Source organism: Populus trichocarpa, chromosome 6 (assembly GCF_000002775.5).
Source record: "Populus trichocarpa isolate Nisqually-1 chromosome 6, P.trichocarpa_v4.1, whole genome shotgun sequence".
In the NCBI taxonomy this organism is placed as follows: Eukaryota; Viridiplantae; Streptophyta; class Magnoliopsida; order Malpighiales; family Salicaceae; genus Populus; species Populus trichocarpa.
In genome coordinates, this window is record NC_037290.2 from 5,945,736 (window position 1) to 5,969,768 (window position 24,033).

The window sequence follows — 24,033 nt, forward strand, 5'->3', positions numbered from 1 at the left end:
TTCTTTGTATGAACTTGTCTCATTTAACTAGAGAAGTTCGATGATGAATTTTTCATATAAACATACCTAAAAATTTAGGTCGAGTTTCATTTAGATTTTTTGTTCATGTTTTTCTTCTTTTAGGTGGTTTTGTGGGGTTAGTGAGTGTTTTATGTATGTTTGTGTGGTGTTTATGGGTGAAAATAGATTGAATAAATAGATTTTGAGCTAAAATCTCAATTTTCTTAATTTTTCAGCCACCACATGGGTGGCCAAAATTAAAATTTATAGGTAACATGTCATCTATTTTAGCAAACAACACGTTATTTTTTTTAGATAGAAGGGGGGAATATAGTCGAGACGCACTTGAGCTTGGATTTCTTACTGGGAGCATTTTTTGTTTATATTATTTTTTCTTTTAAATTTTGATTAGGACCCTCCCTTGTATTTTTTAGATATATTTCAAAAATCAAAGTTGTTTAATTCATCAATAGCTATGACTCAGGTCGCACTTAATCAAGATCTTGCAATTTGCAAACGTAAAGTCCTTCCAGCACCTCTTTTTTTTTTAATTAAGATATCAGATCAACTTCTCAACTTTTTTTTTTTAATTAATTAAGATATCAGACTAACTTCTTAACTAATTTTATAGGTCTAAAAAATTAATATAAATCTCCAATAATCCTGAAGTTTACTCGTAAGTAAGTAGTTAAATCATTCCCCTCAGGGTTATCCTACCAGCGCCAGCACTTTCAACCTGAGTTGAGGCCATTACAGATCATTATTTCTCAATAAATGGGCAGCTTATTTCTCAATAAATGAGCAGCTAGATAACAAAGCTCAATAATCCTTCCGAGGATATTTTCTACCATAACAAAGATTAAAATTCTTCCACTACAAAGAAAAATTAGAAAAAAGAAAGTGAAACATCTCTACTTACACCGACAACGGTAAACATACAACAAGATAAGAGCGGCAATTCCTCATCATTTTGTATAAGGGCAATTGTTGAATTTTCTTTCTATTTTTACTTGTCCTATCACTATTTTCCCTTCAAAATGGTAACTTTACAAACCTTCCAATAGCCAAATGCTCTCTGGAAAATCAGTAGAAACAGAACCCAGGATTACATTCAATTTGGGCACCAGCTGCATAGTATACAAAATCTACTCCCACTTTACGAAACCATCCCATTCTTCAAACTCACTGCACCAATCAGCATCCTTTTCCCATTCTAAATAACCCAGACAAAAAATTGACCACATTCACTTCTCCCTGAACAGTCCATAACAAAAGCAAAGCAAAAACAAAAACCAGCTTGTTAGTATGCCGTCAGGCTACTCAGATACCCAATATGCCATCCCACATGTCAGCAAGCAAAGAATCTATCAAATCTTAAGAGAACAAGGAGTTTGTGCCGTTATGAACCAGCATCCCAGAGATCATAGCACAACTACAACTAAAAGCTCCTATCTGTCAACATAACTGTGGTCATCTTATCAACAGAATTAATCCTGGTACTCGCCGCTACCCTCTTTTGACTTCAAGGCAGGAGACAAGTTATGGTTGTTGGAATCTTCAGCTTTTGAAACCACGATGTTGGAATTGTTAGCAAGTTCCACGGCAGTATTGCAATTATTAGCCGGTAAGACCTCCATACCAGGTCCTAAGCTAGCAACCTCTTCTCTGGCTGCTGGTTCTTTATTAACATCATCCAACTTGAGAGATTGCGCAAGAAAATCAGACATTTGATTTATGGTATCATCAGTGAGCAAACCTGCACCACCTACTTTCAAACTAGGTTGCTGTTTGGCCTTCCTTTCCTTCAAAGCTCTCTCACATTGATCATAAAAGTCAAAATCATCCAGGATAGATGTAGGTGCATCATGATCCTTGAAGATTTTCAACATCTCAATACCCTGTTCTAGTTTCACCTAAGTATTCAGCACACCAGAGAGAGAGATATGAAAAACCCATCAGGCAAAATGAACTAATCAGTAAGAGGGTTGGATCCATGTAATGACAGAAAAGAAAATCAGCAAACAGTCTTGACCAGACAAAACTTTCATCTTGATTGAATGGTGTATGCACATAAGGTTAAACACAGATTTGAAAGGGATAATGAAGTTAGAGAAAGATTAAATGATTTCTGATTCATGAAAAAATATCTGGGCAGCCAGAATACGGTACAAATTAGGACCAGGAAGAATGCAATGAGGTTATAAACACCCAAAATTATACTTTTAGATCAAAAGCTACTAGGCATGACACTCTAGCCTTTTTTATGAAAAGAAACAGCACAGATAGCCTGGGACAGCTGAGGACCAAAAAAAGAAACAGACCACGGTGCTTTTTGGACCCCCATATCACTCAAACTCAACATAAAAATTCCTTTTGCAATCAATGTAATTGTCCTATGTTACATTATTAAACTAATACCCAATGATACTGATCAAATTCTGGCATATTTCATGCAGATAATTGAGATCTGGTTAAAATATAATCCCCTATAGGCCTTTGAATAAAACAAAGCATGAAGCGAGCATGAAGTAAAGTCAAAAATAAAAGGACGACATGTTTGCATGGCCAACCTAGCTAACAAATGGAGAATTCAGATATAATATGGAGTTGATAAATGCACAATATCAAGCAGCATTTTTCTCTATGAAGGAAAGACATTTGGCAATCCACTAAGAACAACAATTCTGGTACTCATGTGTCTCTAGAACAGCACTTAGTTACCCATTTCTGTAACATAATCAAAGTAAACTCATGCTCAGAAAAACATCTAGGAATTTATAAATACTTGAGTCATGAGAATGATCCTTGCATTCTAAACACTATAAATCTAAATAAAATAGTACAAATACTAATAAAAAAGTAGGAATATTAGTAAAATTTTATAGCTTTACCTCTTGAGAATCTCGACTATGAGTAGCAGGCTTATTATCATTGTTTTCAAGTAGTATGTGCCGGAAACGACTATTGGGAACATCTTTAACGATATGCCACTGGACTGGAAACTGGCCATTCCATCTATCTTGCTGCCAATATTCAGCATCCTTCTCAAAGTCTACGGGTCCAACCATTTCCGCTACTCCACAAAACTGTCCACTAGCATTGACCTGCACAAAAAAATGTAAACAAATCCAAGACCATTAATGAACCAAAACAGACTTTTTCAGAGCAGCGGCGAATTTTAAACAATGCAGCAAGTATGCAGGTTTCAGAAACAGGTTAGTCATTAAAATGCTTTTGACGTTGGAATTCAGCTTCAAAATGTAAAAGACAAATAAAAAAAAACTTGTTCCACAAATAAAATCAGCAACCACCTGCTTATTCCACTAACTTTACCAAACAATAACAAAAAAAAAAAACCCATTGTTTTACAACATAGGTCTGTGGTCTTCTGCTGGCTTCTAAAACAAATACAAACTCATAAACCTGAAGGCAAAAACCAGGAAAAAAAACAGCAGAAAACGATGCCCTTTCATATCTATAGACAGAGAAATCCAAGCTACCATGTTCAACCATTCATTACAATTCAGATATCACTCTACATGCATTAGCTTCAACCTGGTTCCGAGCAGTCACAATGCCACTAGCATAAATCAATGCATTAAAATAACATCAAGTTACACTGACATACCGAAAACAAAAGAAAGACTGGACAGTTTCCTTCTTTCTCCTTTGCTTCACGATAAGCAGCATCAATTTTTTTGTTCCCGTGTGGAGTGCTTGCCCAAACACTATATTTAATACTTTTATGAACATTATCTTCACTGAAAGACTTGATTATAAAGAACTTGGCATCCTTGTAATCAGTGACAAAATCTAGCTGGTTATATAAATCAAGCTGAATCCCAGAGCTAGCTGAATTGCCTTTGCCATTACCAGAGGAGGAAAGCTGTTCAGTGGCATTCTTTCCCTTAAGCTTTGAAGCCCTTGGTCCTCGATTACGGTCAAAACCAAATGGATCATTAGAAGAATAAATGGAGCCCTGGTCTCTGTCTCTCCTCCTGCCTTTATCAAGTCCAACTCGTGTCCGGTCATTAGCCCCTGCATAAGAAATTGAACCACCGGCAAAACTAGAGCTCTGAAAAGAGCCACCATGCTGGTAATGTCCAACAGGGGAAGATGATGTGTATCCATATCCATATCCATATCCATGCAACGATCTTTGCTGAGAACCCTGAAACCATGTCCAAACAAAATTTAACAAGCTCCTTATTGAAGGATCAGACGAGGAACTGCTAGTAAAAAACACAGATAAGTGTGCAAGATGCCTCACTACAATTAATCTTTGCTCTAAACAGGTAAATTAACAACTTCTAGCAATAATGTGTCAAGATCCAGAACAAAATTTACATCACAACTTTTAATAAAAGTTAAGATGATAAACTCAAAAGGGGATTTTTTGGATTTAGAAACCTGTGCACCAATTCAGAAGAAATTGAAAAAGCAGTGGTGATGAGCAAGGAAAACAGGCAGTAGATGTGAATGAGAAAAAGGAATTGAAACTTTTGGAAATTCTAGATTTCATAATAGTTGGAACAAGATAAAACAAACCTGTGCAACTTGGTGCTCATATGGCCCGAGTATGCCCATTGGTTGAGGATAAGCAGATGGAGATGTTAAGGAATCAGAGCCAGGAGCCCCGGACATGTTTCCCCCACCAAATGATCCATAATGTACCAGGTAACCTGATCCTGGTCCAAAAAAGGAGTTGCCACTATTGCTTTCAAATGAGATTTGCTCAGATGAGCCTAGAGGACCTGGTGAGGGCACATCTGGATGGTAAACTGGGGAGAATGGGATCTGTTGTGGAGAGTATAACTGGCCGTCTAGCATTATAGGAGTTAGAGGCGTAGCCATAGGAGAATATTGCCCGTGTCCCATATCAGGATTAAAGCCATATCCGGAATGATACATAAGAGATTGATTATCATTGTATATAATCTGATCACCGTCAGGACAAAAAGGTAAAAGAAATTATTCAGTTAGAACTATAGAAAAAGAATTTGAGAGTACAATAGTAAAGGAATCATCCTCACCGGAGATAAATGCATTCCATCAGCCGCATTAAGATGTTGAGAATACCCATCCCAAATACCAGTGTTATTGCCATAACCTGAAGATGCAAAGATCACCAAGTTGAGACACACAATCCCACTAATCAATGTTCCACATATACGGTTACTAATAACTCATTCTTAACTGTGAACAAAATGAAGATACGATGGAGAAGGAAACTAACTAACCAGCATAAGCTGCCATTGCTTGGTCATGTGAGGAATAATCATAAACATTGAGTTGCGGTGGTGGAGGAGGTGGTGGAACAATGGTAAGATCTGGAGCAACAGTAGCAGATAATTGTGGGCGTTTTATGACGGCTGCTTCCGGGGAAGGATTCACCGAAACAATCCTTTCATCTTTGGGCGAAAGTGGCTTTCATAATTTATATATATATGAATTAGAAAACTAAGGCATAAAGAAAACACACAATTCCCCTGATTATTAATTAAAAATCTTTTAAAAAAACAATAAATTACCTGCTCCATCAAAGAATTATCGCGATTAGTGAGTGATTCTCCTGCAAAACGGCATTAACATACTCAGCAACTAAACCAAGCACACGCTATTTTCAAGAAGAAGAAAAAAAAATATATATTTAAAAAAAAAACGCATTTACGAAGTCTACTAATGACTCGATTATTAATTGACACTGAGAAATTGAAAAACATAAAATTCAAAAAAGAAAGGGCAAGAAAAGAGATTAAAAAGAAAGGGCAACAGAGCTTCAGATTGGAAAAATCGAGAGATTAGGTTAGGGTTCTAAACGAAAAGAAATGGTTAGAAAAGAGAGCAAGAAAGGAAAAAAGAGAAAAAACGCATGAAAAATATATGGAGAGAGAGGAAGAGAGATACCAGGGGGAGGGGAAAGATAATCCGGAGAGGATGGGTGGTCGTCCATTGAATTGAATCAGAATTTTAGAGGAGATCTGGAGATTTTAATTAGGAAAGTTGGTAGGGTTACGATTATAATAATAATAATAAGAAGAAGAAACCTAATTAAATAAATAAATAACGGAGGAGTAATCTTGTGTTGTTTGGAATGAATTGAATTGGAGAAGGGAATTAAATTTTTGAGTTTGAGAGGGAAAGGGAAACACCACTCACTCTCCTCTCCCACGAAGAATCAAAATACCTTCTTTTTCTTTTTCTTTTTTCGGGGTTTTGGACAAGAAATATTTATTATTAAAAAAAAAGGACGAGGAAGAAGGACTCAGGAGGAGGGTTTTGGGCCTTTTTATTTATTTATTTATTTATTATGACTTCCTTTTTCTTTTTTTTTTAATGTTATGCCGCTCTCTCTTCTCTTCTCCCGTGGACTCCACTTTAACACGTACAGACACACAAGGCAAGCAAGTGTAGGGTAACTGTAAATTCTTTTCTTTTCTTTTCTTGTTCAATTTTTTCCACTCCAATAGTGCCGGTACTTTACTACTAGTTTTTTACGTATACCGGATTTTACAATAATAATAAAAAGAATAACAATTTATTATATGAATTTTATATATTTTAAAAGTTAAGAAATATAACAAATCTTTTAATCATTATCCTTGTTAAACATAAGGTCTGTTGGAACACTTAGAATACAAGATTTAAAATGAGAATTCAAGAATAAAACATCAATATTTATTCAATAAAAAAAGGATAAGTATAAAAAAAAGACTTCAAATATATATTTTCGTGCCAAGATATATTTTTATTAATTTTAGTAAATTAGAATGTGATTTTCTCCTTTATCTTTGTATTTGTTTTTTTTATATATATGTATTGGTATTTATTCATTGGTTATTTTGAAATTTCTCAAAAATCATAGTAACATTTTAACTCTCATTTTTATATGGAATGATAATGATTTTGAAAACCAATTAAAAATTTTAAACTAATCTTGGAAAGAATAAAAATGAAAGAAAAAAAGTTGATGTTTGGCCAGATCTTAGTGACGAAACAAGTTATTCTTAGTGCCAATAAGTTCCATTAAACGAAAGGAGTTTTATTTAGGTGTTTTTTTTATCTTGCAAAAAAATAAGATTGGGATTGACAAAAAAAAATTCTAAATTGATTTTTTTTTTATCAACTTAGGGGTGTTTTGTGTAAAAATATTGGTTTTGTTTATCTTATTAGGTTGCTTATTATGTATTTTATAGGTGAAAATAAGTTGAAAATTGATTTTTGAGCTTAAAACATCCAACTCTATTTTTTGACTAACTCTTTAATAGTTAGAAAATGGGCTTTCAAAATAACATATAATTTGATTATTTTCTTAAAAAAAAAAGATAAACAACATATCATTTGCTCCTTAAACCAAGCAAAAGAAAAGAACTAGCTTCTTTTTAGCCTTTAAATTTTTTTTCATCTTGAATTTAAATTTAAATTTAATGAAATATTTTTCAACTTTAATTCTATTTGCTTGCTTTATTGCAAAAGTCTATTTCTAGTGTTGTATAATTATATGGAATATAGATTCTAAAAAAACTATTAAACCCAAGCAAGTCTATAACTTAAGTTATGAGTTTCGCGGGTTAATTAAGTTCATCCATTTCGATCCAAAACGTATTTATCTCAATATTTTTAATAACAAGGTGAAGCGATATCACTTTGAAATATTGTTTTAAAGTCAAATTAGTTCTTAAATTTTTTAATTAGAATTTATTGAAATTAATTTATTGAAAATATATCTGGGATACTATTTAATAAAGTATAATTTTAATTTTAATTTGTTTTTTAAATAAGATTGTAACCTATATTGTTAACAAATGCTCTTTTTGTATAGCCCTTTGTGATTTTTTTTTTATTTTTTCTTAAATCTTATTCAATCACTTTTCTTTACATGTCTATTTTTTTATTTTATAATTAAATAAAAAAATTAATTTTATAAAATAAAATTATTAAAACCAACATAGTTCATGATCCTTGTGACGAATTTTGTGAGATGATCCTTGTGACGAGTTTTGTCTCAATTATTTTAAAAAACAAAATAACATGAATTGGATTCTATTTAGAAAAATAAAATTTTGAAAAAATAATCGAGTCACCTTTGAATATAGTGGATTAAATGAATCGTTTTAGACCAACTCCAATATATTTTAATTTGAAATCCAAACCTTAACCAAGTCAAATTAATCCGAAGAAGAGAAATTATGTTGGCAAATTAGATTATTTGGATTGAATTTTTATTTTTACAAAATAATATTGATATATAACTAATAAAGAAATTAAATAGCATAATAGGAGATAATGATTCTTTATTTGTTTTTATCTTTCAATTTTAGTTATTACTAATAAATTCTTTTAATATTTATTAACGCGAACACAGACAGTAGCGTTTCCTGGAAAAAAATGTTTGCAAGAAACGGCAGTTTTAATGAGCCATCGGCGAAATGATCGAAGTAGCATAGTATCAGAAACATTGGTCCCGGCGGGGCTCGAACCCGCGACCTTCGGCTCATAAGACCAACGCTCTAACCAACTGAGCTACGGGACCACGATGCATTTTAGGGATGACCTTAAACATCATAACCTAAATGATTAATACTCGGCCTGATCTGGTGATTCCAGCTCTGTATCCCTAACTGGTTCCAGTCACATGGGAGGAGGCAGCAGTCAGGGCTCTGGTTGGACTTGGGTCGATATCGGCGCAATCGGCCAATTTCAAAAGGGCGAAGAAGTAGTCCAGCCAAGTCCCCAAAAGCAACCCCCCCCCCCCCCCGGGCCCTTCCCCGGAGGCGGCTCAAGAGGCGCTTCCGCAAGCGCTAGCACCCGCTGAAGTTGCTCATCCCATTCCTAACCAAGAGGAGGTTGCGGCACTACGAAGGGAACTCCATGGATTAATCAATCCGAAAGGGGGTAGTGTTGTCTCGAAAGGGAGAGTGAAGCGGGTTCAAGCTAGAAGAAATTACTTTCTATAAAGAAGGTAAAGGAAGGTTCGATGGAATTCAAGCTCATGACATGTCTCGGTTGATCGATCATAGACTATCTCAAAAGAGAGGAGTCCTCAAATAGATGGCTACCTAACTGCAATTTCCTAATAAGTCATGATGGAAATTATTTTGGGTAGGTTCCCCTCTTCCTTCTTTCTTCTAGTCATCATATATCGTGCATGGATAAAGAAGAGGGAAAGAGATGTTGGGCGTCGAGGAGGAAGTTCTTGAAGTCCAATCTAAATTTGGATGAAAAAGAGGTTGCTGTTGTCTTTGAGATAAAAAATTTTGAAAAATTAATGAAGAATCAACATTTCACCAATTCCATGTCACATCAATGAACAAATGAAAGCAACCTCAAATTCCAGTATGGCTGACCAGCGATATTCAGCTTCATGCAACAAGTTCCACCCTGCAATCAAAACAAGCTATGTATAATTATGCAATGGATTAATTGTTTGATTAATTTAATACATAGCTAATTAATCTTTTTAGTCTTTTTTTCTTAATTTTCTAATGCATGTATGATGATGATGATTATGAACATGGTGAGGTTTTGAAGCCAACGGTTGCCTTACAATATAATTTACGAATAGTATGTTGCTTATTTGCAAGTTTTAGAAATTCTCCTTACTCGATGCCTCCTCAATCCTTATTCGCTGAAGCAGATTTCTAGGAGGTGGTACTGTTTCTTGTTGCTGCGTATTAACCCACCCCCATGATACTGCAATTGCAGGTAATTAATTGGTAATGATGCTCCGGACCCGTATGATTTTGATTTCTCTGATGATATTGTTGCTGATGCTGATTATGCTTAGAGGAGGATTCTTATCTGGAGGGTTTGGATGCTTTTCAGTTGAGCTTTTCCCACCTGGAAGAAGAACAGTCCAAAAATGCTAGCGTGATTCTTGACTGAATATTGCCTGCTGTTTTAGATTATCAGTACTGGCAAACAAGTTTGATTTCTCATCTCCGGTTCTTGAAACTTGAAACTTGAAAGGATTATTTCTCATAAATCTAAATTTAATGGGTTAAAACCCCTCAGCCCAAAAAAACTCCTTAAAAGTTCAAAAAACATTTTTTCAAGCGATTAAGATGCATGGGCTCAAGTATGGTAATCTAACCTCATTTGAAAGAGAAATAAAACTCAAGAATGAGTTCTCTTGAATCCAGAGATAATAGCCGAGCTTGAGATAATAGATAATTATGAGCAATCAGATATAAATCTACCATAATTAAATGATAATTTTCATTATACAGATTACATAAATAGTCTAAGTCTAGTATATATATATATTTATAGATAAAATAGATCTAGGCTTAATAGAAAAATTAATCGCTAGATAACAAAATGATAGCTTAAAAAACCCTTAACTCTTGATGAAATCATTGGCCGAAGATCTGGTTCTACCTCCATGTTAGAAGTTAATGCAGAGCCCTCGAAACCTGTTCAATTTTTTTTTTCATAAACGATGCTGGATATACTGCAAGAGAAAGCAACGTTGGAAGGTGTGCATGTAAAGAAAGTGAGAAACGAGGGGAAAAGAAAATAAAATTCATGTTACGCACAACCGAATTTTTTCCAACAATCATGCTATATATGAGCAAAACAAACCTTGACTAAAGGCCCGAGGTGTACTGCTCTCAAAAGATAGAAATCTACTTGAGTCTGTATTGTTGAAGTTGCATCTCATTGGAGGGACAGCTAATTAAGCTGCCAACGGATCCCCCCTGCTTTTGCAGGCCTAATAAAAAAATCTCCAGAGTGAGTAACCTTAAAGCTGCAATTGCTTTGCCAGGTTGAGTTTGCTTCCAGGAAAGGCACCCTATTCAATACAGCATTCATCTGCTGTCTACCATCTGTAAGGGTACAGAAAATGGCAGCAAACAAGTCTATGATCGCAAGAAATATAATGTAGGAGAAAATACCTTCTAAGTTCTATCAGCACTCATGGAGACTTGGATATAATAATCACCTATCATTCAATGTTCACTAGGGTTCCAAATGATAGCTATTTGATTAAAGAATTGAGAAAGTGAGTCAGCCAGAAGGGAAGCAACCAAGGAATCTAACCGACATCTTACCAGACATAATAACAAGTGCAACATCAGATGCAGTTAAGGATTCTTACAAGATTTAATCAATTATTTTTGGAACATGACTGCTAAAACCTTTGAAATTGAAGCAAGCACCATAAAATGATGTATAAAATCTGAACTATTATGTAAGTTTGCTTAGCAGCTCAAATCAATAAGGGCAGACCCGACAAAAGTTTAACTGAATACAGTAAAAAGAAGCATTTATCTGAACTTTACAACAAGTACCATTAATTAAAAATCTCAGCCATCTACTAGATAGGTTTCCAAGAAAGCAGTCACTTTACATTAAAAATAACCTTTTTGTTAATGTAAAGTAGATTCAATGTCGAAAGAAACCTGCTCCTATGTAACTGTGTATCATTACTAACGTGATAATTCAATCCTGCGGCAGAGTTTACTGCCCCAGATAATTACTACCCTTCACAGTAGCTGAACGCATCCAAGTCCAAAGTGTTCATTCATTGGCAACAGGTCACTTCACTCTCTCCAATTAGCTTGACAGACTGGTATTCCTAAGATTCACATGTTCCTGAGAGCTTCCCAGTTCACTCAAGTCTTATTGAAACATAACTGTTTCGTTAAACAAGAGACCATGTACCTCCTCCTATTAAGCTTCCATTTCTAAAGCAAGCCATCAGTTTCTATTTTAACCAAACAAAAAGCACCCTTATTCTGCAACCGAAGTAGATCTTCATCAATTATTCTTCAGCAAAACCATGAAGCTCTTACCAAAAGAGAGAAAAAAAACAAAAAAAAAACAGACATATATACACCAATCAATCAGTAAGTCAACAATTATTAACCATCTCATCTGTTTATACAGCTCCCAGAGCAAATATAGAAGGACTTGCAAAATCTTTCCCTTTCGTTTTCTTGCAAGTATTAATTTATTTCCAACAAGTCCCATTTTAATTACCACTTTGCCTCCTTCCATACAAGAATTCAATCATATCATCACATGCATACATAGCTACACACACACACATACATGTACTCATTCATATGCTGTCAATCATTCATTGATTCACCTAAAAAAAGAAGTTCCTTTCTTACTTCAACTTCCTTCTTAGGAAACTGAGCTCTTGGATTTACTTTAACCAAAACCACACACATTCCATTCACCTACGAATCTACTACAACCATAAAATAAAATAAAAAACTTTAGAGAGTGCTGTACTTGTTATATAGAGAGAAGTTTGATAAAGTTGCAGACTTTACTGGTCAAACTGAGAGCCTGAGAACTGATGCAGCTTGACAGGAGGGGGTGCATGTGGGCTGAGTTGAACCGAGTCTGGAGGCCGGGTTGGCTCTGTGAGTTAGTTATGTACTAAAAGGGGCAAGAGAGAGAGTAAGAAGGAAGAAAGAACAAGCAGGAAAGCCATAGATTTGTTACCATTTATAGTATTATTATATATATAAGTTTGATTTGTGTGTAATAATTATAGTCACTTTTAAAAGCATTTACTTTGCGTCTTTCACGAAGTTAGATCACGCCACGTTTTGAAAAGCTTAAGCTTGGCCTCAGATTGAAAAAATAAAAATAAAAATGAAACCAATCATTGTTCAATTTCATCATAGGAGAGTTTATTTTTTCTATTTTTTTTCTTCGGATCCATAGTAATTGCATCGGATATAAGATTTTAAAATTTATTGTGCAATTTATATAATTTTTGGTCAAATATTTGGACGAATGATGATTTACAACTCATACTCATATTTATTTTATTTTTGTTATAAAAATTGTTTTCTAAAATATTTTTTACTTGAAAATATATTAAAATAATTTTTTATTTTTAATATAAATACATCAAAAAAATATAAAAACATCAAAAAAATTAATTTAATGTAGAAAAATTTTAATTTTTATAAAAATGCTTTCCAGCTATAAAAACAAATGTAACCTTAATAGCCCATCAAGAAAATTGAGGTAGTTTGACATTATAGTTAAAATTAAATTTTAAAAGTTTGCATTACATTAAATTTTTTAGTGTTTTTTTTGGTAGTTTTGATATGCTAAAATAAAAAAAATTTAAAAATTTTATTTTAATACATTTTAAAATAAAAAATACTATTAAAAAACATCTTGCACCACAATGTATAAAAAAAAAACGAATTTAGAGTTAGGCAAGTCCTTTTTCCATCTCATATCTTAGTGTAATTGTGAACGCTTTAATTACAGCTTTTTACACCTAAATTATTGAGTTTATGACATATTATAAACTTGGTAAATTTTTTCCTTGAAATGTTATATTTTAAGTAATTATTTTACCATTATCATTTACCAAAAACCTTTTAAGAAATTCCTTTTTATATATTTTGAGCTAAGAATTTTCACACAAGCTAATAAAAATTAAATCTAGTTTCAAAAATAATTTCAAAAACTTTTGATGTTAAGAAGCATATTTTAGTTTTTCTTAAACATTAAATATTAAGAAATTACAAAAATAAAAAAGATAATTTGAAATAAGCTATGTTGAACGACTAATGGAATGAGGTTGAAATCCATTATTAAAGATACCGGTAATAAAAATCCAACTTTGAATCAACAAGAAGTTTATCTTTAAATTTAATAGGTAATAACAAATTATTGTTTAGTATTTGTTAGATATTAATAATTAATTTTAGATTCTATTCTGATAGTATTAAATGTGTTTTATTATGTAAAGGAGGATTAACGTAGACTCTTAATAGAATTTAAAGTTTGTATTTAATATAATAGAGACATGTATAATTCCACCTATATGAATGTAGAAGTGATGTCGTTTTTTACAAGAGTTAGGGTTCTCTTGTAAATATTCATGAATATGAAATTTTAGCACATGACCATAATAGTGTTAAGCAGCTGTAAACCGCTTTAAGAATTTGGATAATATTATGCGTGTAATATCTTTAATTCTACAACAAAAGTTTTGGTTTAATCTGCGAACACCAATAACTTTAGTAGGATTCAAGTTCTAACACGAATTGAAGGTTTAAATTGCAAAATACCTTTTTGTAAGCATAATTATATCAAGTGAGAAGACATTCATTATAAACTAGTGGATGATTATTGATATAGTTTGTAAATGAATAAAGAAGAAAAAGATGTCTAACCCACATTAAGAAGAAACACTCCCTCATAAGTGTTTATGAGTGTGAATTTCTATTGTGTAGTAAACTAAGTGAAAACCATAGTGGATGAGCTCTCTTAGTGGATTTTCTAATGCTATTATATAGATATTTATAACATTAAAATATATCAGTGGGATTAATTTGTTTTTGAATTAATTTTCTTAATTAATTTTGACATTTATGATTATTAGGATAAAACTAAATAACATTTATTCGATTTAATCTAAAATATAATTATTTCATTAACAATCATATAATTTCATTAACAGTCATAATATATCATTATAATATAGGTCTAATAAAACATGTTACTACACAAAAAAATATATGCAATAAAAACATATTTTCTTTCATTTATCTTACCTCGTTATTCTTGCTTAGTTATATCCTAAAAGTATCATCTCTATGTAAGGAAAAATAAACACCTTAATGACAATATTTTCACGTTTTTAAGCCAACTCCTTATTTGTTTCCATCTTAAACTATTTCTCTAACAGGTACATGTATAAGGAAATTGATCCATTTGAGAACGAATGAAAACATGTCTGTATTGTTTAAACATGTAGCAGATTCTGGGAAAGAAATGATGGCCTCTTATTGTCACTGAGTCATTTGAAAATCAAATAAACAGAGGGAAGGTATTTGAACAAAGCATAAGACTCCTCTCCATACAGAATAATGACCTGCTTTGGGAGTTCATTGTGTCCATGCACTTGCAAAACTGGACAGGCCTCTATCAAGGAAGATATATAGAGGGGGGAAATGTGTGGAGGTAGGAAAAAAAATGTAAGGATTCTTGGACCAAACCAAAAATTTTTGCCTAGTGGCGCTTCATTTCACGGAATATGTTTGCCACCCTCGGGGATAATCTTGGTAGGTACTTGAACAACTGTAACACAAACACCATATGCAATCAACAACGATTAGTAACCATAATTAATAGAATGAAATACTAGTTTCAAAATACAAAACGCATAGAAAAGGTTAATCAAGAAACCATGAGCAATTTTTTCTAGTGAACTTGTTTGACAATAAACAAAAGAAAAATATTCTGATGATGTCCCATCACATAATGAAGAAGTTCTTTTAGGAGAATACTTCATTTATGAGTAATATATAGCTGGTTAGATGCATAATTGGTACGTACAAGGTGCATGCGCATGTGATTTTAAACCACAGGTGCATCACCCAGTTACATCTCTGTGGAAACTGCTGAACCTTTTTTCTTTTTTGTTGTAATTTTGGCCGAATAAAACTAAGAAAAGAAAGACCACCGTATCATATCTTAAAATGACCTCTCTTTTTTTCTCCAGAACAATATACAAAAGAAACACTTGAAAAAAATGTGCAGCTGAAGACCTGTGGCAATGCAGTGATTGAGAAAGAGTGAGTCTATAAGGACATGATCATCATGTTACTCGAATAAAATTGTAAACAAGCTATGGGCACTGCAAGACAAACTAACTTTCCTATCGTTCAATAAGAATAGGTAAATGGCCAAGTTGTCAAATAGCTAAAAGAGGTGCATAAAATCCATCTCATTTGAATCTTAAAATGGCTGAGACTTCAGCTATCTCTCCAGTTTACCACCTTGAACACAGTATCATCCAATGGAAATTTGCTTTTCTTTACATGTACGACACTTTTCCCCACGTTTTTGTCTTATAAATTCATAACTAATCACAGGGAGGGGCATAGCAGCTGGGGGTGGGGGTGGAGCTAGCACAGCCACCCTATTCATTTAAATTTCAAGTAAACTATAATCACTTCATTCGCTCACATTCCTGTGTGGAAATTAATCATGTTTGGAAAGGAACTGATTACCTTTTACCTTTCATAAAGGTAATCACTTCCAGTTTAACCACAGACAGGCTTTTCTAAATAAAGGTTTTTATTGGATTTTGTTCGACGAAACACTTATTTGAGTCAAAGTAACATACCCAAAGCTTTACACATGCATCAATGACAACAGGAACGAGGCAGATGAAAATGGTGATAGCAGATTGGTCAACTTCAAGTCCATAGTGCTCAACAATTACATCCAGCAAGGTCTGCCAACCAGATTCGGAGTGATACCTACAGTATTCAATTTCATAAAGGATAATGTTCATTATGCAAACAAGAGTGAAAGTGAAATTCTTAGAAGAATAATGAGCATTTTTTTAAGAAAAATCCAGCAAGAAACAATATGGTGCCAGCCTGCCCACTCTTTGATACGCGCGCGGTGTGTGTGTGTGTGTGTGTGTGTGAGAGAGAGAGAGAGAGGGAGATGTTTATATACGGAATCTCAACATCTTCACTAACTGAAAGATAGATATTACTTGCACGAATTCATTCAAAGCCAATTACAGATTCCACATTCACTGCGGTGACTGACACCAAGCTATTCTACATTTGGTATCACTTGCAGAATTTGTTCAAAGCCAACTTCTGAACTAGCATACAAAATAATATACCAGTGGAAAACATATACTAACGATAGTATTTTAGTAAAGAGCAAAAAATATTACCCCAAAAAAATATCTGTGATAAGTATGATTAGAAATGCCTTCCCAATATCTGTAACATTGTTTAGTATTTTATAACCTGTAAATTTCAGCAAAGCTACCTGCAATATGGATAAATAGAAGAAAAAGAAAAGAAAATTATAAAAACATGATGCAAGGGTATGATAGAACGAATCATTTCCAAATGCAATTTAAGCAGAACAAATGCAAAAAGGTGAAAACTATTCACCAGGTATTTCTGCAACAACTCCTGGGATGTTCTATAACAATTTAGAAGAGCAGATAACTTCAAAAGTGAATAATGCTCGTAGACAAGCAAAGCAAGAGTGGTTCAATGTTTTCTTGAAAAAAGCTAAACAATTTCTCGCAGCAATGAATATAGACTAGGTGAAAATTGATATAAACATGAAAAATCGCAACTTTTACCATAAATAAGCTGACATGCTACTTATTGTTGCTTATACAATACCACAGTTTTTGCTTGATAGATGATGGCTATTACAATGAAAATGATCAAGGTTTTTACAATGATGCAACATATATCAATTATATACATAAAAGGCATTGTGCAAAGAGATGACTGATGACTCACTTTACTCTGATTGAAGTACAAAAGAATGAAGATTGAGATCCCAAATACCATGTCTGACCATATGTTGGCAAATGATCTACGGTTTTCTAACCTCCAATCATCCCGTAGCTCTAACCTGTTTGAGCAACAAACCAGAAGTTGAAAAGCATAGAATTCACTATATTTACTTTCATCAGCAAAGAGTATGGAAAACTTTCCTTAGTATTGCATTTATAGGGAATCAAATCCAGTATAACATGCCAGATTGTAGTTTTCAATCAGAAATTGACTACAATTTGATGGACACTTTTTTTTTCCCGGGGAGTGAGGGGGTCTGTTCAAAGTTATTTAATGTTATGAAGAAAATAACCCTAAAATTTAATGTTAAAGAGTACCATCTAAATGAAACTTCTACTCATGAGAAGTGTTCTGTGAAAATTCACGGAGGAATCAGATAAATAGTAAACATGAGCTAGCAAAGCAAGCAAAAAAAATGTTATCCCTACGCTTTATGCCGTAGTTCCCACCATTCCTCCTCATCAGAAAGAGGTGGAGATTTACCAATCTCTACCTCAAGCAGCAATCTTGCTTTCTCGACTTTTAGTTCCTTAATCATCTCAAGTTTTTGACTTTTTCTCACATCAAGCATCTGCGCTGCTAGTGGTACAGTCTTGACATATCTGTTTGTGACATAGACTGAGATACTTAATCAGAAAGTCAGCTTTAAGTGCAGCATAAGCATTAGTATTTTAAAACTTTTCAGGTAGAGAAGAAAGCAACTTGTAAATATCAAGTATTTCTTCTTATTAAGATTAGGAGAAATCGCTTAAGCAACCATTTTGTCCTAATTATTACCTGTCTAAGAAGGGCATGAGAACATAATCATGAACTGCAAAGTCCAAGGCCCAGGGTATGATTATCAATACTGCCAAAAACTTAGCCTGCAACGAGATGAATATGGATATGGATAAGTGTATTGAGTACAAGCATGCCAGCTTGAATAAGCAAAATTTTAAAATAACGGGAGCATAAACAAAATATATATTTACAACATCTTATGAAACTCAGCATGAAGTAGTCAAGTTCAACAAAGATCAAATGTAAAATGTCCATTGTGAACTCTTTTAATAACCAAACACTTTGATCATATACTATTAAAAATCCGTCAAAAGTCAGTGATACTCTGTCTAATTCTTCTTTACATCTAACTTAACCCCAAAAGTATAGATACTTTTATCCTCTTATATATTGATGTGCAAAATGGAAATAGGATTGCTCATCCCTCTTCACGTGGATGTCCATTATTTTGCATCACTACAGTTTACGTGCTGCAAAGCTAAAGCTAAGTGGTTAGAAGATAGCTTGATTGATTAACTAAAGATCACCGATTTCATAAAATTAGCGCCACATTTTTCGATAGTCACATAGAATAGAGCACAATCTCAATTGGCACAGAGACATATGACCAAGTAATGAATTCAATGGATACCCCATAAAAAAACAGATCAACATAGGAAAGAATGGCATACGGCAGGGCTTACTTCAGTCTGAAACAAAGTGCATTGAAATGAAATTCACTTACCGAATTCAATGAGGCATACCGGAACACACGGTCTTCATAAAGCAAATCCTCCTCTTCCCTGCCAAGAACCAAATCTCTAACAGACTCAACAAATCCTTTCTCAGGTACAAGGTCAGTAGGATCCGACCGCGCATCCTCCACTGAGCCCCCATTTCCAATTCCACCATTTCCATCAAACTCTTGACTCCACCAAGAACCATTACTAGCATCATCATGACCATTATCACCGTAATCCACAATCCAATCCTCCCACCTCCTGCTATCCTCATTCAACATATCTTCTTGTGCTTCTCTCAGCTCCACAATTGCCTCAGCTCTCCTCTTCCAAGCCTCAAACTTCTCTTCCTCGGACAGCTCCTCATCACTTGAATTCTCAGAAAAATCCGCCTCAGCATCAAGCAAATCATCATCCTTTAATCCAAACCAGTTTCCATCTTCATCAAAAAAGAACCTCCGCCACCAATTTCTCTTTCTTTTAGAATGATTTTTCCCATTCTTCTTTGCTTTTGGAAAAACCCCACAAAATCTCCTCCTGTTACTCAATTGGAGTGAGAAACTGGATGATTTGGCAAATAAGTTCCTGTTCCTAAGTGGGGTTTGGTTATGGTTAGTGTTAAAGCTTAGGTTGTTGCATAACACAATTGAAGTGGTCATCAAGAACCCAACATTTTTTAGCCTTTTCAAACCAAAGACAAGAAACCACTGCTCCAAATCGCTGTAATCATGAAACAATCAAACCTCTTCTTATCAAACAAAAAACATGGGCATTGTCTTAAAATATTCAATATCTTGACTACTAAATTGGCTTTTAAAAAAACAAAATTCAGAAACTCATATCCTGAGCTGAAGAGCTAAAAAACAAAGAAAAAGAAGAATCAAGAAGAACTTTACAACAAAAGAAAGAGTTTTTTGTAATTGTGATGAAGCAAAGCTAAACAGCTAAAGAGGGAAGAGCAAAAGGAAAGAGGATAGCGGTCATTGGGCTCTCACTCTCACTACTGGATAATTAAAAATAAAATAAATGTTTTTTTTTTTGGATAAGATAAAGAAATCCTTTATATTAAATAACGATATTACTCTTCTCGTGAAATATAAGAGGAAAAAACTCAATTTAGCCTCCAAGGAATTAGGAGGCTGAGTCTTTTTTTAATCTTTTGATTCTATCATTTTATCCAAAAAGTAAACAACATTAAACAATGTTAACCTTATTTGCATGTGCTAATTAACTATTTCCATCCAAGACATCAATTTTTTTCCCCTTAAATCACCATTTTAGCAATTTTTTTTTCATTTTAATAGTTCATATAAAAGAATTTTTTATATATATTTTAACACTAAGTTATTGTTTAGGACATTCTAGACCATTACCTACACTACGTGGTTGTTGGGATCAAAATTTTTTGTCCTTAAAAAATTATCTAGATGTTTTTAATGTATTTTTTAGCAAAAAAAAATCAAGATAGTAATTTTTTTTTTTAATTTAACGTGGGTGTCCGGGCCAGTTTACGCGCACCTCGACTAATCCCACGGGCCCTGAAGTTAACGACCATGTAAGCCTCCAGTGGCCATCTATGAGCAACCACAGGGCTCGAACCTGAGACCACAGAGGAAGCAAACATCTTGATCCCAAGCTCTTACCACTGGGCCACCACCTAGATGGTTCGACTTAGTAATTTTTAAATATTAAAATGACAACATATTGGATCGACTTTGATCAACATGAATTAACTTATCAAATACATTATCCAAGTCATGACCCTAATAACCTTGTATAAAGCAAATAAAAAAAAAATCAATTCTTAATCAACCTAATATTAAAAGATAAAATTGAAAACAAAATGGACTAAAAAAATGAGTTGAGTCAACCTGGATTAACTTATCAAACTTGGATCATGAAACCGGGATAATTCCATAGAAAGCAAATCAAAACAAATTATAAAACTCAATTCTCAATCAATCCAATGTTAAATGATGAAATTAAAAAAAGAACATAAAACCCAATCAAGTCAACTGACCAAACTCGTGATCTAGGTCATAAGATAAGGATAATCTCATAGAACACAAACCAAAACAAACTATGAAGCCTAATTCTCGATCAACTCAATATTGAAGGATGAAATTGAAAAAAAATCAATTAAAAAGGGACAAAAAACCCGAGTCAATCACCCTAACTTACGACTCAGTCATAAGACCATGATAACCCTCATATAAAGCAAATAAAAAAAATATAAAGCCCAACTCCCAATCAACTCAATGTTAAATGATTAAATTGGAAGAAAAAAAATGACACGAGTCAATCAGGGTTAACCTGCTAAACTTGAATCAGGAAACTGGGATAACTTCATAGAAAAAAAATTGAAAAAAATTATAAAGTCCAATTCCCAATCAAACCACTACTGAATGATAAAATTGAAAAAAAAAAGAACAAAAAAAAGAACAAAAAAACTCAAGTCAACCTGACTAACCCGTAAAACTTGTGACCCGGGTCATGAGACCGTGATAACCCCATAGAAATCAGATCAAAAAATAATTATCAATCTCAATTCTCAATCTGTCTAATCTTGAATGGTGAGGTTGAGAAAAAAAAATATTAATTAGAAGAGAACATAAAAAAAAAAATATTAATTAAAAGAAAACATAAAAATGACTCAAGTCAATATGACTAACCACAAAACTTGCAATCCAGATAATGAGAAATCAATTTTTTTCTTAAATCACTATTTTAGCATTAAATCATAGTAAATTATTTTAATTTTTTGCTTTCATTTTAATAGTTTATATAAAAGAAGATCTTTTATATTTTAGCACTAAGTTATTGTTTAGGACATTTTAAATTATTGTCTGCATTACATTGCGGGTCAGATTAGAAATTTTGTGTATGTAAAAAAATATCCAGGTGTTGTTAAGGTGTTTTTTAGCAGAAAAAAATTAAGATGATATTTTTTAAAAAATTGAAATGACAACATATTAGATCGATGCATATCAGCTCGAGTTAACTTGTCAAATCAATTACCTGGATCATGAGATCTTGATAATCCTATAGAAAGCAAATAAAAAAAACTATTAAATATAATTCTCAATCAACCTAATATTGAAAGATGAAATTGAAAAACAATTAATTAAAAAAATAAACTTATTTAACTTGGGTTAACTTGTCAAACTTGGGTCATGAGACCAGGATAATCTCATAAAAAACAAATAAAAAAAATTATGAAACTCAATTCTCAATCAACCCAATATTAAAGGATGTAATTAAAACAAAAATTAAAAAAGAACATAGAAACCCCAATCGACCAAACTCGTGACCTAAGTCATGAGATTATGATAACCTTAAAGAAAACAAACCAAAATAAATTATAAAGTTTAATTCTCAATCAACCCAACATTAAAAGAATAAATTTTAAAAAATCAACTAAAAAGGACAAAAGACCCAAGTCAACCATCCTAAATCGCGACCCAAGTCAACCATCTTAAATCGCAACCCAAGTCATAAAATGGAAAAATTGTGAAGTTCTATCCTGAACTAACCAGACATCGAAAGATAAAACTAAAAAAAAAATCACACAAAAAATTGTCATTAAAAGAATTAGAATGGAAATTGAAATAAAAAATAAATAAATTAGAAGGCATAAAAAAATTAAATTGGAGGGTTAAATTGAAAAAAAAACTTTAACAAAAGAAAAAAAATAAAAATAACGAGGGCTGAGTTAGAAAAATAAAATAAAAAAACATAAACTTTGATTGAATGATAAACTTGAAAACCAACAAAACTTTAACAAAAAAAACTTAAGGAAAAAAATTTGAAATCAAAAGAATAAGAAGCGGATTGGAAAAAATAATATATAATAAATTATAATTTAATGGCTAACTTGAAAAACATAAAAACTTTTTTTTTAAAAGGGTCAAAGATGAAAATAACTAATAAAAAACATAAGAACTAAAATTCAAAAACAAAAAGAAAAAAAGGACAAACATGCATTTTCTATAGAAAAGAGAGAAAATAACGAAGAAAAAAAAAATTTGCTGGTGACAAATCGCCCCTCATCCGCCGTCAAGCCCTACACCATGAGAAAAAGGGATTTAGTGGCACTTCCAAGTACACGATGAAAGACCAGGTTTTACCACCGAGTGACGTTGTATGCGTCATCCAAAGTTCATGAATGCCACTCACACGTTGGTGCATAATGAGTACATGCAACAACTTTTCAGAATAAAAATTTAAAATTTCAACATAGAAAGACCAAAACACCCCTCATAATCCTATAAATTACAAGTAAACCTGTGTGAAATGACAAAAATACCCTTAAATGCGTACCTTATTTTTTTTATTATCTTTTTTAAGGACAAAGACGTATTTTAAGTGTAGCCTAAGAACAAAAAAATCATTGGACAACAACTCTAGTTTTTTTCACCTCGAGGGTAAAGAAATATTTTTAATGTTTTAAAGTTTGTGAAAAAATTAAAAAAACCTTTGGTTAATAGTTTTAAGTTTTGTTGATTTTAGGGGTAAAAGCGTATTTTTACCGTGCAAAAATTTAAAAAAGACTTATATACCTCCGAACAATCTTTTAATGGCCAATGAATCATTAGAAAATACTAAATTACCCCCACAACAAAAGCTTTAAAAATTTTACACTCAAGGTCAAAATAGTAATTTTACTGTAACAATTCACAGTAATCTGTGTCCATTGTTACATTGAAATGACCACGCCTATAGAGTTCTATTAATTGGAACATAATGAAGGTGCCCTTTTTTTTTTCTTCTTCTTTTCATTCTTTTCTGTTTTCAATTTTGTCTTCATATTTCTTCTAATGATTATCATGGTTATTTTTAGACCGATCAAATTAACTGAGTTACGTCGAGCCAACTCACACAGAGTTTAATTTTAAACTTGGGTTAGGCAAGAAGATGAGTTGATAAGTTTTGTTTCCTATCAATTTCGTTTTCTTTTCTCAATTTTATTCTCAAATTTTTTTTACTGGTCAACCATATTGTTTTGTGACCGATCAAGTTGGTTGGATTACACTTAGACAACTTTTACATGATTTAATTTTAAACTCGAGCTAGATAATAAGTTAAGTTTGAAAGTTTTTTTTATCAATCTTATCCTCATAATATTTTACCGATCGATCAAATTATCTTTGAATTAAATAAATTAACTAAATTATATTAGGATAATTTTTATATAATTT

The 24,033-nt window shown here is 32.8% G+C and overlaps 2 protein-coding genes, 2 long non-coding RNA genes and 1 other non-coding gene across 9 annotated transcripts; 1 reads left to right on the forward strand and 4 right to left on the reverse strand.

Moving 5' to 3' along the window:
* Positions 1-810: 810 nt before the first annotated feature.
* LOC7485524 (YTH domain-containing protein ECT3) lies at positions 811-6,247 on the reverse strand. Of its 2 annotated transcripts, none has more exons than XM_002308995.4 (8): positions 5,908-6,247; positions 5,532-5,572; positions 5,241-5,427; positions 5,034-5,110; positions 4,549-4,938; positions 3,629-4,171; positions 2,892-3,104; positions 811-1,913 (listed from the first exon to the last, which is right to left on the reverse strand). In XM_002308995.4, the coding sequence occupies exons 1-8, from the start codon at positions 5,951-5,953 to the stop codon at positions 1,488-1,490; spliced, it is 1,923 nt and encodes a 640-aa protein (XP_002309031.3). In that variant the 5' UTR covers positions 5,954-6,247; the 3' UTR covers positions 811-1,487. The 2 variants fall into 2 exon arrangements, with proteins under 2 accessions (XP_002309031.3, XP_024459821.1); XM_024604053.2 differs by having other exon boundaries at positions 6,160-6,182.
* A 2,149-nt stretch (positions 6,248-8,396) lies between these two features.
* On the forward strand, positions 8,397-9,938 carry LOC127905438 (uncharacterized). Its single transcript, XR_008059419.1, has 2 exons — positions 8,397-9,102; positions 9,706-9,938. It is a non-coding gene; the product is annotated as an uncharacterized LOC127905438 (long non-coding RNA).
* Positions 8,460-8,533, reverse strand: TRNAI-UAU (transfer RNA isoleucine (anticodon UAU)). Its single transcript has one exon. It is a non-coding gene; the product is annotated as a tRNA-Ile (tRNA).
* Positions 9,249-12,436, reverse strand: LOC112327962 (uncharacterized). 3 transcript variants are annotated; one of them, XR_008059418.1, is made up of 4 exons: positions 12,288-12,436; positions 10,585-10,829; positions 9,604-10,453; positions 9,249-9,381 (listed from the first exon to the last, which is right to left on the reverse strand). It is a non-coding gene; the product is annotated as an uncharacterized LOC112327962 (long non-coding RNA). The 3 variants fall into 3 exon arrangements; XR_008059417.1 differs by having other exon boundaries at positions 12,247-12,436; XR_008059416.1 differs by having other exon boundaries at positions 10,585-12,436.
* A 2,248-nt stretch (positions 12,437-14,684) lies between these two features.
* LOC7487233 (chloroplast envelope membrane protein) lies at positions 14,685-19,861 on the reverse strand. 2 transcript variants are annotated; one of them, XM_052454230.1, is made up of 7 exons: positions 18,841-19,861; positions 18,114-18,199; positions 17,786-17,938; positions 17,280-17,394; positions 16,691-16,788; positions 16,121-16,256; positions 14,685-15,069 (listed from the first exon to the last, which is right to left on the reverse strand). In XM_052454230.1, the coding sequence occupies exons 1-7, from the start codon at positions 19,492-19,494 to the stop codon at positions 15,001-15,003; spliced, it is 1,311 nt and encodes a 436-aa protein (XP_052310190.1). In that variant the 5' UTR covers positions 19,495-19,861; the 3' UTR covers positions 14,685-15,000. The 2 variants fall into 2 exon arrangements, with proteins under 2 accessions (XP_052310190.1, XP_002309032.1); XM_002308996.4 differs by having other exon boundaries at positions 17,765-17,938; positions 18,841-19,860.
* Between the last annotated feature and the right edge of the window lie 4,172 nt (positions 19,862-24,033).

Bases quoted from the DNA above. Each gene is read 5' to 3' on its own strand.
- LOC7487233 (XM_002308996.4), bottom strand. From the start codon at position 19,494: ATGACCACTTCAATTGTGTTATGCAACAACCTAAGCTTTAACACTAAC. The intron at 17,395-17,764 runs GTAGGGATAACA...TTGCTCAAACAG, and splicing joins TGGGAACTACGGCATAAAGC to GTTAGAGCTACGGGATGATT. The intron at 16,789-17,279 runs GTGAGTCATCAG...TCCATATTGCAG, and splicing joins TGTACTTCAATCAGAGTAAA to GTAGCTTTGCTGAAATTTAC.
- LOC7485524 (XM_002308995.4), bottom strand. From the start codon at position 5,953: ATGGACGACCACCCATCCTCTCCGGATTATCTTTCCCCTCCCCCTG. The intron at 5,573-5,907 runs GTATCTCTCTTC...GCCGTTTTGCAG, and splicing joins TTATCTTTCCCCTCCCCCTG to GAGAATCACTCACTAATCGC. The intron at 4,939-5,033 runs GTGAGGATGATT...GACGGTGATCAG, and splicing joins ATGGAATGCATTTATCTCCG to ATTATATACAATGATAATCA.